Source organism: Oncorhynchus mykiss, chromosome 13 (assembly GCF_013265735.2).
Source record: "Oncorhynchus mykiss isolate Arlee chromosome 13, USDA_OmykA_1.1, whole genome shotgun sequence".
Lineage (NCBI taxonomy): Eukaryota > Metazoa > Chordata > Actinopteri > Salmoniformes > Salmonidae > Oncorhynchus > Oncorhynchus mykiss.
In genome coordinates, this window is record NC_048577.1 from 40,728,156 (window position 1) to 40,744,966 (window position 16,811).

Consider the following 16,811-nt stretch of genomic DNA (forward strand, 5'->3'; position numbering starts at 1 on the left):
GCAGGTAGTCTGGAACCACTGTGGTGCCCTGCCCACACATATATTTATCTATCTACTCACTGCAGAAAAAGTGGGGATGGAGATCGATTGGGTCACCAGACAGACTCCATGCCCCTCCGACTACCAAGCCTTCAGCGCATATCATAGCTAGAAACATGGCCAGTATATAGAAAGATGATTGCTGTGTGGAACTTCAGAATGACACCCAATGTAGTTCTCCCTCTCTCCTTCCTAGGTTCTCCCCCATCACCATCGACAGCATGACCAGCCTGGCGGGAGTCAACCTGACCGGGCCTACCGGAGCCGGCTGGTGCATCTTCGTCTACAACCTATCGCCCGAGGCTGACGAAAGCGTCCTGTGGCAGCTGTTTGGGCCCTTCGGCGCCGTCACAAACGTCAAGGTCATCCGTGACTTCACCACCAACAAATGTAAGGGCTTCGGCTTCGTCACCATGACCAACTATGACGAGGCAGCCATGGCCATCGCTAGTCTCAACGGCTACCGCTTGGGAGACCGCGTGCTGCAGGTCTCCTTCAAGACCAGCAAGCAACACAAGGCCTGAGAGAGAGAGCTGTTAGCTGACGCCAGCTCCTTCAGCCAGCAGGGAGCGCCACTGAGCTCCCTGTTACTATCACTCTACATGGGCCTGGACTGAGTCTCTCTCTCTGATGCACACTCACCCATACACAGCCCTATACACATACATACACACACTATCAGACATGCACACACTATTAGACATATTTACACATACAAACATACACAAAGTCAGAGTTTCAAACAAATACACTAGTAGAGTTTTTCTTTTCTCTTTACACAACATGCTAGTCCTTCCCTACGTTTGCCTGGATTGAATTAGTGGGGGTGCGTTGTGTAGTTGGTCTCTGGGGGTGGGGGTAAGAGGCCTCGATGAGGGAGACAGTCTAACGAATGTGACAGAGAATGTGTGCTGAGTGCTTTGATTGAATTCAGGCAAATAATGACAAAAACTGCTGAAACAAAATGATCAAAAATCTAAAATGAACTACAAACATGTGCAATTTAAACCCCAAACTCTTACCCCACGAACTATCCCATTATCTTGCTGGAGAGAGTGTAGTCACTTTTTTTTTTACACTTGGGCATTTTGAATCAGTGATTTTTTTTAGATCAAAGAAAATTAATTAAAAACAGTGTTCTCTTATATACATATATTAAAATATAACTATATATTCAATATTTAAGGTGGTTATAATAGCCGAGTATGTAAGCATTTTCTAGAAACTTTGACTACTGTTTCCTGGCTGAACATTAGGTAGGTTGTGACTCGCTTTAGGGCAGTTTCTCTACCCTAATAAGGACAGATCCCATACGATTTAGGTTATCAGACTGAACAGATACTGGTCACAAAGACAAGCAGCCTGAAGGCCACCAGAATTACACCCTCACTACACAACACAACACAGTCACACATCAGCCCTGTTAGGGGGGAAACAACACATCACTGACATCTATTTTTTTTCACTCTGGTTCTTCTATTCAGAGTAGAATGGATGGATTCCACCACAAGCAGAGCTGTCTGTGTGAACAACGTAGAACATTGTCCCAGCTAGTGTTCCCATGGAGACAGTGTTCATGTACAATTCTCTGAGAGACTAGGGACCGTGAGTTTAGAGCAGTCATTTCACCAAAATCACAGAGCCACTTTACCAAAACACCCAACCAGATATAACACCCCTCCAAGGGAATGAGAAGGTTTTTACAATTCAGTGGAAATGATTGGCCTGGCTAAGTAGGCTCAACATCACCATTACGCACAGATCAGATCGAGAGGACGGTAGTTTTGACTTAGGTTGAGATTCCGTTATGACTCTGAGCAGTGATATCTCCTCACTGAGTCGTAGAGGGTGAGACAGCTTCTTGCCTATTCCTCAGTTTACTAAACACTCCTCAGTTTCCTTCAGACCCCGTATATGACACTTTATAGAAGCTCATGAGAATCAGTTTCTATTCACTCTCATTGTAACCCTGCCTGCCCTGTCAAAATAGAAGAAACCAAGCCTGCAGAAACCAACAGTGACAAGTTTGTTCATCTCACATTGGAAACTCAAAAATAATTTTTTGTTGATTTGCAACATCTGATCGGCACTATCACCTAGCTGGAATTTAAAAAATATCAACAAACCCATGGAAATAATTTATGACACCCCTTGATGAAAATATAACAACAAAATAGTCTTGGCGACTGTCTGTTAGAAACATCTGACGAGACGTTTCATGGGGAGTGATAGGATTACAATATAAAGACATCTGCATATAATAGATTAAATAAGGTAAAGTGTGTTCAAGACATTTTTGCTTTTCTAAATAACGCTGTGTTAGCCAAAGAGGACAACCATCTCTTTGAAAGGATTACTTTAGAGATAAATCTATTTTTATACATACAAAATGAACAAGACCTTGTGCTGAATTTTTACAGATTCTTAAAACTCTGAAAAACTGGGACACCGCATGGCTGTATTTTAAGCCCTTTGATCTTTGAGAGGGATGAGCGCGTGCATGCGGTGTATAGGTGGGGGTCGAGGGAAGGGGGCGATGAAGAAAAGTTCTCACACAACCTTACTTTTTCAACCACAACCTATAAACAAACTATTGAAATAGCAAACACAAAGACATCGGAATAGAACAAATACACATCAACACAAACCAATTCAATGATTAGGCATCAAACGTTACAGAGACAAATCTGCATTACTAATACTGCAATCTTTGAGTGTAAACTAGACAAACACATATCACTTTCTCTGAAGTTGCGTACATTCAGTGTTGCTTCAATGATTGTACAGTGAAGTGTTATCGCTTTCACAGGAGACACTTAAATCAGGCTGCAGTAAAGACAGTCAGTCCTCACAGACACCTTGGGCTGGTTCGAAACAGAAAGGCTTGAAGTAGATTCTCAATAAAGCGTCCTTTCAATGCAAAGATGATTAGGTTTATTTGAATGAAGATTTCGCCAAAGAATTTGGAATATGAGTGTCAATAAGAAATAATTCAGTCTATACTATTACTAACGGCTCCCCTGATAATTCTTCTATAAACCATTATCATTTATTGCATGAAGATCCCTTATCATTTTAAATCCCCATAGCGCTTGCAGAAATATCTGTTGTTCATATCAAATTATATCAGAATGGACTAATATCTTTTGGTTAACATATCTGTTGAGTAGATATAATTTAGCCCATTTGCACAGGTGCTTACCACAAACCTACAACAATGTAAACAAAGAATTCACCTTTCAGCAAAAACCACGACAGTTCCACACAAGTGTCTCTTGAACCTCAATACTGTAATACTCACACCATCCGCTCACAACAGGAATCCAATTAATCAGAGTATGACAGCACTGTTTCAGTTGAACCCTCAGCCTCTGTCTAACTCTGACCATTCCATTTCTTACTGTGCCCCAGTAGTATATTGGTGGTGTGACAACCAAAACAAACATGAAATGTCATACATTAACACCCTGTCATAATCTAACTCCACACCTCCCTTCCCCATTCAATTAGTTGTGTCCATACTCAAGAGAAGGTAGCACAGTAGGACTGATACAGCATCACTTTAAGAGACCAGATGTGAATTTTGGGAACAGAACAGCAAATAGGCCACGTTGTTGAGCTGCAGTTGAAGTAGTCCGTCCCACTGGTGATATGGGGTAGAGTTCCAGCCCAGCTTCCCCACACCCTAGACCAACAACAGGCCCTAGGCCACACCCTAGACCAACAACAGGCCCTAGGCCACTCCCTAGACTAGAGCAACAACAAACTGTCCCATCTTACACAGCCAATACAGAGACCCTCTTCTCTTCCCACACCTACATATGGTAGAGAGCCAAGGACAATGGCAGGAGACAAATGTACTGCACCGTTTGAGCAACAATAAATAATCATCTAAAAAGACAAAAAAACTTTCCTATGGAACAGTAAGTGCAATGTGCTTTGTTTTTATATTGACTGAGAACAAAAAGATATATATATTTTTTAAAAGAAAAAGAAATTAAACATCACACTGAAATGGTTTGTGGGGAAAAGGCGGAAGGATCAAATGTAAAGAAATCTAAGTGTTAATGCACTGATTCATTAAAGAGAATCAAACAAGCACCGATGGAGAGCTCTGAAAATGTCCACAATCCCAGCCCTGGATTAGTGCTCTGAACATGCAAGCTAAAACTAACCGCATATTATTATTGGGTGAATGAAAAGAGCAATTTAATTGAAAAGACCTTGAAAGGGATACTGTCTAATATATCATCAGTTTTAGCCCACGTCGATTTTAGAATATCATTTTTCCTGTAATTTGTTTTCTTTTACATATCAAGACTCACATGTTAACTTAGCGTATTTGTGTTGTTGACGTTACCATATGGGACACACATGGGTCCAAGATTTTATTTGGTTGCTTTGATTGGGTATTTTTTCTTTCTTCATTCCATTATTTAATTAGTTGCAGTTCTTAGTGTATGCAGATTTTAGACTTAGTTAGACATTTATTTCAATCAAAACGTGTTCAATTGTGTTTGTAAAAGTCTGTGGTAGCTTTTGTTGCAACATAAATAATTTAAACAGAAAAAATTCAAGATAGCGCCAACAAACTTGTATTATTTGGGCGACTTTAAGCTTGTAGTTTTAACTTATTGTTAACTTAAAAACTATTTATTATTGCCTCGTATAAAGTATGTTTTGTGTATATTTATGGTTTATTTCATTATATTTGCAAGTTTAAAAGATTTTAAGTTTGCCAAAATTGTGGTTACATTTTCTTTCTTAAAAAGGGAACAAATAGATAAAAAAAAAAACAGCTTTAGAAGTACGATTTGGAAATGTTCTCCATAGTCAAAGAATGCACTGCTATATTTAACTAATTGAAGTGTATAAACATACATGCTGTGTGCTAGATGTTATGCCTTTACTGCCTGTGTTCTGTTTGTCTTGTTAAATGAAAACCTTTTGATTATTTAATCTAATCACAGTCTTGTTTTTCCAGCCACTGAGAACCCTGGGGAGTGTCAGTCAGGACATGGGCTGGGCCTGGGGTGTGGCCTATTGTAGGCTCCAGGGCGGAGCCTGGACCTTAGGCAGTGCCTGAGGCTCCATGTGCACTCAGCATGCTTTCCCTCCTACTGCTGGTGAACGGAACTACTGTAGTTATTAGAAGGACCATAGTACCGAACTCCAACATGACATCAGTTCTATGTACAGTAGTTCCAACAGCAGCCAGGAGGAAAGCATCGTTGGGGGGTTACTCCTATAGGAAAGGGGTCAGTGGTTCTTCTGTTTCTCGACCAACTGTATTTTGTGTCTATTTATTTAGAAGAGGGGACACAAGAGTAACTTAGTGACATTCTTACAACATTTTCCTGGAATGGTAGAACAAATCAAAGGAGAAAATGATCAAAACAGATCTACTGGCATCAATGTATCAATGTCAGTAGGAAGATATCAAAATCTCATACTTCCAAACATGACCAAATGAACAATGACAAAATGTAACAAAGAAAATAATAAACCTTTCAGTTTAGGATATTTATTACTGGGATTTCAGCTGAAGACGCTTGAAGACTTTTTCATGGAATTGTTTAATTATTTGTACTTTACATGCCAGAAAAAAAAATAAAAGGTTACAAATCTGAGTGACCCATGTTGTTTTTACAAGATGACATTGAGCGTTGTCATTTCCAGAGGGTAACAATGCAAAACCATTGATGCGCATAAGACAAACTGCCCACCATCGTCATAATGCACATCATTGGCATAATCATCTACTGTAGTATTAGAGCCAACATAGCATAGTTAAAATTATACTGACTATCCTGCTTAGATAGTACAACTTTTGTTGATTGGCAAAGTAGAACACAGGAGAAAATGATTCAGCATATTCAAATTCTACTTCCTTTTTTTGGTTAATGGAATGACTATTTTTATCTAATTGAAACATTAAACCTAGACAAACAAGTTAAAGCAACAGACAAGTAGGAGTAAAGAACATGCAACCATTTTGAATCTTCATCTTCCAGTTTGTGAAGCCTGAGTGCAGCAGCTGGTTGTTGCAGAGCAGAACAGGGTGAGGCTAGCATGTAGTCCATAAAGAGAAACCTGAGAGAGAAATGTCTGCTTGAAAATAACAGTCGTGGCAAGAAATCATCTCAGAAACAAAATGGTTTTGACCGCTTGGAAATGTCGCACAGTGCCTTACTTCTCATAAAATGTTTGCTTTTGCCATCGTGAAATTACCAACTTAATCATTTTTATGTAAAAATGATCAAATACATGTGCAAGGATGTCCTACCAAGTCAAGACTGGCTCCTTGCACAATGCATGCCTTCCTTTGTCCCGTTAACATCTTCAGTTTTGGTGTCTTCTCATTTTCCTGCTTGCTCGTGCCTCCTTGCTTTGTGTACAGTAGCTAGCACTTCATTTATTTTACATTTTTTAAATGCAACCTTTAACTAGGGCAGTCAGTTAAGAACAAAGTCTTATTAACAATGACGGCCTACACTTATTTGCACTGTTTTAAATTAAGCTACTCGACCAGAGTTAAGCTACGTAACCAGATGAGGGAAGTAAGCATTATCTAGATTGGCTCATCCAACTAGGTGGACTTGAATGCCATTTATGTCAGATCTATTTGAAGATAAATGCAGCAAAATGTTGACTAAACACCTAAACACTTCTCCACTGCACAAATACAACTATGTGGGCTGGAGCCAACAGTTGATACAATGTTTCTAAGTTAGCTAGTGAGAGCCAAGCTCAAGAGACATGCAGAGTAGTGATGATTGAAAGACAACTTGAAGTTTTAAAAAATGTATGTATTAAAACGATTATGAATGTCATTTCCCCCCCCCCAGTGGTTGCTGTCCATAATTGTAGTGTACATGATTAAACAATTACCGTGCCAGGCCTATGAACAGTATTTATAAAAAGTTGATATCCACATGTAATTATAAAGTGCTCCACTGCTCTATAAGTCCAATGGGCCTGGCTTGTAGCTAGCTTACCTGTTGGTGGGGAGCACTACAGCTCTGTGTGTCCGTGCAGTACTTCGTCCAGGCTGGCTGGCTCCTGGCACACGGCGGGGGTGGTGAACTCCATGAGGTACTCACAGCGACTGGGTTCTGACGTAGACGTCACCACCGTCTCCTTCCCACACGTCAGCTTCACCTGACCCACACAGAGGGACAACATTAACCCTTCACTATATTCACAGGATATGTTGTGGGTCAGCAGTACCTCAGGAGTAGGGACCTGTGCACTTAGTGTGAATTATCATGCCAATTCCCCACACAGCACCCCAGCACCACATGAAACATGATTTGACTTAATACTCTTCATATGCTCTCAGCATATTAGACTGTCATAAAGGTGCAGCATTAGGCTGGGAGGGAAGTGGACTGGAGGAGATATACTTACTGTGGTGGACCTGTTGGGGCCCTGCCAGCACCCCTGCCCATGGTCATACTTCATCACAGAGTATAAATTGTCTTCAGGACCAGCCCATTGTCCCCACAAGCTACAACGAGGACAGAGACAGAGACAATGACCACTAACAATCTTAACGGTTTTAGAAGGACCACAGTCACTTGAACAGTTAAAGGCTCCGGTAGAATGAAGTGAAGAGGTTCTCTTACCCAAGGTTGGTCTCTGATCCCCCAAACTTAGGTTTCTGGGAGACCCTATTGAATGGACACAGCCTGTAGATGTACCTGATGAAAAAGAAGAGGGGCAGAGTCTAAGATTTAATCTTTGGTAGACTCAAACGGTTTCACATTTCTCTCATAGACAGACTATGAGTATTTACAAAGATAGATGAAGTATACGTACTCGCTTGTGGATAATTCATAGCACTGGCTGTAGAGGTAAGCAAATTCTGCACTTGGCCCAAAGTCAAAACCAATCTCCTTCTCAAGGTTCCTGCAGATTGAAATACATTCAGGATCACAGATTAATGATTGACTTGCAGTCACAGGGTACATTAATTTGTGTTTTCAAACATAATAATACAACCTGTACTTGTATGCTTGTGTAGTGTTTGCATGTTGAGTATCATCATGAGTAGTTTTTGTGTTGCAAGAACTAACATACAGTTGTTGCCAAAGCCAGCAGAGATTAAGCATTGTGGTTGCAATCTCACTTCATTTGATCGTCCACTTCCCGGAGAGCCCTCTCAGCTTCATCAAAATCATCCCTGGCTTTCTGGGCAGCTGAGGAACAAAGACAACGAAGCGCAACCTCAAAAGGACAGACCAATGAGACATACAATTCCACAGCACGGAAAATCACAATTCAGACATTTACGCTTAATATCATCTGAACCCCCTACTTTGTATATTCAGACAAACACAAATTGTGTCCCTGTTTAAGATAGTGCAGGACTAAGCCCAGATTGTAAAACAGATGACTGTATGCACCATCAATAAGGCTCTGGGTCTCTGTGTCGTACGGTGGCATGGACACCTCATCGTCCTCTCTTTTCTCTGGGGTCTGCACGGTGGGAGGGACCTGATAAGCAAACATGCGTTACATTACTGGGACAACTGACCACCCAAGCCCTCCAATACTAGCCTAGCTCAGGCCATTCCACTCCAATGTGAGGATTTCCAACTACCTTCTCTTCCTCCTCCTCCTCCTCCTCGTGATCATCTTCCTCATCGTCCTCCACATCCTCCTCTCCAGCGTAATCCTCGGGGTAGTGGTCAGAGTCATGGTCAGAGACAAAGTCCCTGGACTCCTCCTCCTGGGGGGTCTCCACTGGGGCAGGGGGTTCCGACTGGCCCTGAGACACCTACACGGTCACATCAACCAAATCACACACTTATATAGCCCTTTAAAGCACATTTCTCACAAAGTGCTCGACAGTAACCCAGCCTAGACACCCAATCTGAGGCTCCAGGACACAGACCATTCTACTAGGATACGGAACATTAGTGTTCATGTGGTGCTGACCTCTGACAGGTACTTGTCTTTGATACCGCTCCACACAGTTTCAAATGTAGACGTGTCCACTTTGTCTGCTCCTCCCAGCAATCCCTGCAGGAATGGATTAGGAAACCAGAAAAATGGTAAGACGTCTATCTTGAAATAATATATATATATTTTTTTATCTTAATAAGACATCTTACTGCACTGGCAGATCATGTGCTCATTTTAACCTACAAAGGCTGGATACAAGTCAGAATATCTTGATACAAGACAAATGACCTTGATGTATTTTCTGGGCAACTTAAAACAAGTAAATGCAAATGCTTTGGGTAAGCAAGATCATTTTGACTTCATTAATATGTCAACCTCTAAAATAAAAAGTGGTTAATGTGAACCTAACTCACAGCAAAAAAAATGTAAAGAAAGCAATCAAATGTAATTTGCCTAGACTTTACTGCAAATGACACTCGAATCCTGAGAAAAAAACAATACATTAATATTGCAGTTAGCCATAACAGCCTTTAAAATATGCTTGTGACCACACACATCTACAGTTGAAGTTAGAATTTGACATACACTTAGGTTGGAGTCATTAAAACTCGTTTTTAAAACGCTCCACAAATTTCTTGTTAAACTATAGTTTTGGCAAGTCGGTTAAGACATCTACTTTGTGCATGACAAGTAATTTTTCCTAACAATTGTTTACAGACAGATTATTTCACTGTATCACAATTCCAGTCGGTCAGAAGTTTACATACACTAAGTTGACTGTGCAGCTCGGAAAATTCCAGAAATTGATGTCATGGCTTTAGAAGCTTCCAATAGGCTAATTGACATCATTTGAGTCAATTGGAGGTGTACCTGTGGATGTATTTCAAGGCCTACCTTCAAACTCAGTACCTCTTTGCTTGACATGTGAAAATCAAAATCAGGACCTCAGAAAAAAAATTGTAGACCTCCACAAGTTTGGTTCATCCTTGGGAGCAATTTCCAAACGCCTGAAGGTAACACGTTTATCTGTACAAACACCATGGGACCACGCAGGAAGGAGATGTGTTCAGTCTCCTAGAGATGAATGTATTTTGGTGCAAAGAGTACAAATCAATCCCAGAACAACAGCAAAGGACCTTGTGAAGATGGAGGAAACACGTACAAAAGTATCTGTATCCACAGTAAAACGAGTCCTATATCGACATAACCTGAAAGGCTGCTCAGCAAGGAAGAAGCCACTGCTCCAAAACCGCCATAAAAAAGCCAGACGACGGTTTGCAACTGCACATGGGGACAATGTCCTCAGGTCTGATGAAACAAAAATAGAACTGTTTGGCCATAATGACCATCATTATGTTTATAAGGAAAAAAAAGGGGGGGGGGGGGGCTTGCAAGCTGAAGAACACCATCCCAACCGTGAAGCACGGGGGTGGCAGCATCATGTTGTGGGGGTGCTTTGCTGCAGGAGGGACTGGTGCACTTCACAAAATAGATGGCATCATGAGGTAGGAAAATTATGTGGATGTATTGAAGCAACTCATCTCAAGACATCAGTTAAAGCTTGGGTCTTCCAAACGGACAATGACTAAGCATAATTCCAAAGTTATGGCAAAATGGCTTAAGGACAACAAAGTCATGGTATTGGAGTGGTCATCACAAAGCCCTGACCTCAATCCTATAGAAAATTTGTGGGCAGAAATGAAACAGTGTGTGCGAGCAAGGAGGCCTACAAACCTGACTCAGTTACACCAGCTGTCAGGAGGAATGGGCCAAAATTCACCCAACTTATTGTGGGAAGCTACCCGAAACGTTTGACCCAAGTTAAACAATTTAAAAGCAATGCTACCAAATACTAATTGAGTGCATGTAAACTTCTGACCCACTGGGAATGTGATGAAAGAAATAAAAGCTGAAATTATCATTCTCTCTACTATTATTCTGACATTTCACATTCTTAAAATAAAGTGGTGATCTGAACTGACCTAAGACAGGGAATTTTTACTAGGATTAAATGTCAGGATTTGTGAAAAACTGAGTTTAAATGTATTTGGCTAAGGTGCACGTAAACCTCTGACTTCAACTGTAAATATTGCACTTGGGAAACAATCTTAAAGTAGAAATAGAATGAAACAAACAGGCCTTCTACAGTATTTTTGCTCTATTATAGTGGCCACTATAGTAGACATTGATCAAGTGCACAAGGCTACATGTGTGCAAATAAATGTTCACTGAGTAAATCCCCCCCCCACTCACACGTGTTACTGTCAAGTTCAACACAAAAGCAATATCTTTGGGCTACACTGCACATTATTACATTGTACACTTTATGCTTGTGGACATCTGTTCTACAATGTGCCAACACAGCATGATATCAATTATGCCAACAAAGGGTCTCTTTCAGGCAGAGAGTATACCTGGCATACTCCTTTCATCCACTGTATTGAAAAAGTGAGAAAGAGGGAAAGTGTGCAGTGTTCCTTTCACCTCTGTAGTGACATCCAGCTTAAGCCAGGCCCAGCTCCACTTAACTGTTTAACAAGCAACGCCTCATTTTCACCTAATTCTCTCATTCTGAAAATGAACCATTTCACACAGATTGCCATGGTCCAGTAAGCAACTAACGCGTTGTAACTTGAGGAACGGCAAGGAGTAGTATAACGTTACCAGTTAATACTATAGCGAATTGGTTAGGTTACTAACCGTAGCTAGCGAACATTAGCTGTTGGACTTTATTAGCCAGCTAATTTTCACACCATAAACTCAATTATTTGATCAGTTAAGTTGGCTAATGTAGCTCAACATTTCTCTGGCTAGCGAACGGATCATTTGATCCAGCTAGCAAGATCCTTAACAACGCAAACACTTCTCACTCACCTCAAACTTTCCAAATGACAGTTGTTTTTCAGTTACAGCTCATGAAGTACGCTTCATCTTCTCACCCCCATCTCCGTGGTCAGGCTTCTCTCCTACCTCTTCGATATCGTTCAGGGGACGTGCTGCTGTAAGCTTTCCAGAGCGAGCGCTAATGCTGCAACTAGCAAGTTGTCTTTTCTCTCTTCAGTAGAGTGCTGCATTTTGTGAACGATTGGCTGAACCTTGGATACAGACAGTATTTCTCCAAACGCAAATCACTCGTTCGCATACAGCCAGTAGTCATCCAAAGCCACCCGGCCCCGTCCAAACTTTTCTCATTGGATCTACACGAATCACGTAGATCTCCTTTTTTGGGGTTCAAAACGGCAGATTTCGCCAAAAGGAGACTAGTTTGCATCCCTGTAATTTACCAGTGTGATAGAAATGATTCTCGTTACTTGGGGAGGAAGATGAGACATCTTACCTGAGTCTCTGTTTCTGACAGAGAGCCATCGGAGTCTGGATCCAGCTCTAGATGGGACTGCAGTTCAGCCACAGAAACACTGAGAATAACAAAAACACCCGTATTAGTCACTCACTGAATCACACTGAAATATCTCTGAATATCTCCAACGCTGACAGTTACACACTACACTCACTAGCCGTCTGCGTCATCATCCAGCTCCAGAAAAGCCTCAGCCATTCTAGTTTTGTCCTTCTCCATACGGATTAGTTCTTTTTGTTCTGAAACAGACAAAATCAAATCAAATCACATACAACTTAGAAAGAGAAATCTTCAACAGGGCTTTGGTAATTGACTTCCAAATCATTAAGTTAACTACATCAAAGATATTGAAAAATATATCTGACTGGAAAGTCGATTTGCACTGGGCATTTCACAACATTTAACAATGTTTAACTATATGAATATACTTAAATATCTTGGTTTTACCAAAAAGCACAAAAACACATTTTTTTTGTGAAGAAAACAAATACATTGAGAGAATTGTGCATAGGTTAAAAGCAGAGAGATAATGGTTTCTAGTGTAATACCAGTGTACTTACCCTCCCAAGCCTTCAGGTGGCGCTCTTTAGCCTCTTTCTCTGGATCCTCCGCTGTTTCTTTCACAGTCCTCAGAGCCTCCACCTTCTCCTCCAGACCCTTCTTACTACCCTGCAGCTCAGTCAACTTGCCCTGCACAAACACGTGGATAGAAGTATTTACAAAAAAAACATTTGAAACATACAAAGTCTTGTCATTTCATGAACTCATTCAAAAGGCAAGAATTTATACCAATCCCTCTACATAAGAAATGGTCTCTGTATAGGCCCTAGCCATTTCTGCTGCCTAATCAACCCCAAATACATCTACTACCCTTTTCACACCCTTTGGTTGATTAGTCTCTCACCTGTTTGTCCTCCTGTCCCCTTTTAGCTTCATGTATCAGTTGTTGTTTGAGCAGAAAGCCTTCCTTGGTGATCTCAGCCATTATCTGCAGACTCTCCCTCTCCTTGCGTCCCATCTCCCTAGGGGTCACACAGCCAACAATCAGTCTTCACACACACATACTGGGCACACACTGGAGGAATCATTCGGCAACACAAAGGCCAATGTTAGTGTTGTAGTCAATATTAAATGTTTGCAGAATGCTGTACGTTTTACAACTGCTCACCTGCAGGTGTTTTGACAAGTGGCACCACTGTTGTACTCGTCTGTCGTGTCACAGCAGTCTGAGGAGAGAACACACTTCATCAGCACAACAAAACAAAAAATTGAGAGAACGGGACCACTGATCCATGGAAAGATACTGTGACGATATTCTTACCACAGATGCCGTCGTTGATCCGAGAGGAAGGGATGAAGGTGGGTCTGAAGCCAGCGTTGGTACAGTGGAAGCTGCCGTTGGGGCAGGCAGCAGTACCTGTAGAAAAAAATGCAAAGACATTCATTATAATCAAGACCTTAGTGATAACTGTGCATAGAAGTGTGTAGTGTCTTGATAGTGGGTTCAGTCTGGCTTTATTGATGAGAAGTGAGCGATACTGCACCTGGTTCATCCGAGCCATCCCTGCAGTCGCAGTAGTCATCGTTGACCCGGTCAAAGGGGATGGTGCTGGAGCCATCCAAACAGGTAAAGGGCTTGTTCTCCTCATAGAACTGTCTCTCTGTCGGGATCGTGGGGACAGGTAAGGGTTGGGTACATAAGAGCAAATCTGAGAGCCAATGCACACCTGCCAGGTTAAAATCCATGCTCACAATGGGATTCTGAAAGCTAAAATAACAGACTGCAATAGACTAGGCCTACCTCACTGGCTGTGATGAGAACCATAACGTTATTTGTCTGAATTCGGGTTAGAATCAGATGCCAACTCACTTGATAGTGGTACTCCGCGTGGACGCTGGATCTCCACCGCTGCGCCAGTGCCCATCGCCAAAGCCAAGCTCATCAACAACAGTAGAAGCGCACAAGACATGATGCAGTATCAACGGGGCCCAGCTACACTTTCAAGAATTCGCGGCGCTACTGCAAACACAACTCAAGGCATTAGACAATGTACTTGAACCCAATACAGCTAGTCATCAGACACACCATCATTCACAACATTGAAACAGTCGGCCCCATATGAAACCTCTGATACAATGCGTTAGAACGACATTTTCAGAATCATTAAGTCATATTTCAATACATGTAAAGATAAGTAACGTTAACTTCGCTAAGTAACGCTATTAAGTTAGCTGATGAACTAACGTTATAGTAGTAGCAGCAAGCTATCACCGGTCTTGATTTAACGCGGTAAAAACGTCCTTTTGAACAATATTTATGAATGCTGTATACGCAATAAAGTATCATGTTCACAATAAAATTCTAAAAACACTTATACAATCGTTATTTTCGAAGTAAAAATATGACTAATCATCCATTACCTCTCTTCCGCAATGCTTGAGGAAACGTCTCGAGCGCTCATGCACTATAATGTTTTCCTCTGATTGGACTAGCTCTCGAATCCGACCTGTGATTGGAGAATACTTGTGGCGTGGTGCATGATGGGTAATGAGTTGGAAGCAGCCATGTCAGAGAGGGTGGAGAACCTCTTTTGGCCATGTTATGTGGATTTGAGGTGTCTCTGTCAAAATACTTAGTGGTATAAAGTACACCTTTTTTTCAGTTTGAGCCTAAAATGACATACCCAAATCTAACTGCCTGTAGCTCAAGACCTGAAGCAAGGATATGCATGTTCTTGATACCATTTGAAAGGAAACACTTGAAGTTTGTGGAAATGTGAAATGAATGTAGGAGATTATAACACATTAGATCTGGTAAAAGATAATACCATTTATTGTACAATCTTCTTTGAAATGCAAGAGAAAGGTCATTATGTATTATTCCAGCCCAGGTGCCATTTAGATGTTGGCCACTAGATGGCAGCAGTGTATGTGCAAAGCTTTAGACTGATTCAATGAACCATTGCATATCTGTTCAAAATATTGTATCAAGACTGCCAAAATGTGCCTAACTGGTTTATTAATACATTTTCAAGTTCATAATTGTGCACTCTCCTCAAACAATAACATGGTCTTCTTTAATGGATACTGTAAACTGGACAGTGCAGTTAGACTAACAAGAATTTAAGCTTTCTGCCCATATCATATATGTCTATGTCCTGGGATTTTTTCATTTTCTCACGATCTCATGCTAATCGCATTAGCCTATGTTAGATCAACCATCCCGCATGGGGGGGGGTTAGACGGACACCGATCCCGTAGAGGTTAAGTCGTTTTTGTCGGATTCTGTACTTTACTATTTATATTTTTGACAACTTTTATTTCACTACATTCTTAAAAAGAATAATGTACTTTTTACTCCATACATTTTCCCTGACACCCAAAAGTACTCGTTACATTTTGAATGCTTAGTAGAACAGGAAAATGGTCCAATATATGCATTTATCAAGAAAAGATCCCTCTGATCTGGTGGACTCACTAAACATACATATACATATTAATTTATAAATTATGTCTGAGTATTGAAGATAGCACCTGGCTGTCCGTAAATATAAAAAACAAGAAAATAGTACCGTCTGGTTTGCTTAATATAAGGAATTTGAAATTATGTATACTTTAACTTTTGATACTTAAGTATATTTAAAACCAAATACTACTATAGTACTTTTTTACTGGGTGACTTTCACTTTTACTTGAGTCATTTTCTATTAAGGTATCTTTACTTTTACTCAAGTATGATAATACGGTACTTTTCCCACCACTGAAAATACTTCATAATTATAAGAGAGGTAGCTATGATCAAGGCAAACCAAACAATTAGACAGCGTAGCCTGAAACTGTCAGGCTGAAATGAGTCCATCAATTCCTGCGATGGGGTTTATCATATGTATTGAGAATCTTCATGGTGTGCAATGGAAGTCTCTGTAGCCCATTCTTACTAATCGTTTAGATAGTCTTTGATAAACATGTAGGCCTACTCATACACGGATTCTCTCAAAATAAAAATATGGTGTGGAAGCGTAGTATTCACATTCACTTTATAAACCACAATAAACCAGACTATTGAAGACCTTGACCTTTTAGTCTACTCCTTTTTTATAATCTCTGATATTATTATTAAGCACACACAGTAGCCACAGTATTTCTCTTTGCTTATATTATTAAAAAAATCTTCCTTTATTTGTAATTTTAACACACTTTACAGTACCGAACAGTGAAATAAAATAAAAATATACTGATATATAATTGTATTATATAGCTGTTTGCTTATTAAATGCATTTTATTCACAAAATAACACCTCAGTTCTCTCAGAAGAAAACCTTTCATAAAAATAATATAATAAAAAATAACTTGGGACACATTTTACACATTACAGCAATATAATTTACAAATATTACAATCATTTCATGGTGTTTTTTCCATTTATATAATTTTTCCTAACTTGTGAACAAGTAACACATGATTTAAAGCCCAGATAATTGTTCTCAGAGGGAGTCTAATATG

At 40.4% G+C, this 16,811-nt stretch overlaps 2 protein-coding genes across 20 annotated transcripts in view; one reads left to right on the forward strand and one right to left on the reverse strand.

Moving 5' to 3' along the window:
* Positions 1-5,666, forward strand: part of LOC100136169 (ELAV-like protein 3) — a 19,629-nt gene extending 13,963 nt beyond the window's left edge. For 10 of the 18 annotated variants that reach the window (XM_036941071.1, XM_036941078.1, XM_036941079.1 and 7 more), the window contains one exon: positions 215-5,666. In XM_036941071.1, coding sequence (XP_036796966.1) covers positions 215-563 — 349 coding nt within the window. In that variant the 3' untranslated portion in view covers positions 564-5,666. The remainder of the gene's footprint in view (positions 1-214) is intronic. The other 8 variants (XM_036941076.1, XM_036941080.1, XM_036941085.1 and 5 more) reach the window with 1 other exon arrangement.
* LOC110486362 (glucosidase 2 subunit beta) lies at positions 5,554-14,795 on the reverse strand. 2 transcript variants are annotated; one of them, XM_021557889.2, is made up of 18 exons: positions 14,729-14,795; positions 14,178-14,327; positions 13,852-13,968; positions 13,629-13,724; positions 13,476-13,533; positions 13,212-13,329; positions 12,868-12,997; positions 12,462-12,546; positions 12,287-12,365; positions 8,983-9,066; positions 8,645-8,821; positions 8,448-8,538; positions 8,171-8,240; positions 7,861-7,950; positions 7,668-7,742; positions 7,450-7,549; positions 7,038-7,200; positions 5,554-6,132 (listed from the first exon to the last, which is right to left on the reverse strand). In XM_021557889.2, exons 2-17 carry the CDS (start codon positions 14,275-14,277, stop codon positions 7,054-7,056), a joined length of 1,617 nt encoding a protein of 538 aa, XP_021413564.2. In that variant the 5' UTR covers positions 14,278-14,327; positions 14,729-14,795; the 3' UTR covers positions 5,554-6,132; positions 7,038-7,053. The 2 variants fall into 2 exon arrangements, with proteins under 2 accessions (XP_021413564.2, XP_021413565.2); XM_021557890.2 differs by having other exon boundaries at positions 14,178-14,324; positions 14,729-14,791.
* Positions 14,796-16,811: the final 2,016 nt, after the last annotated feature.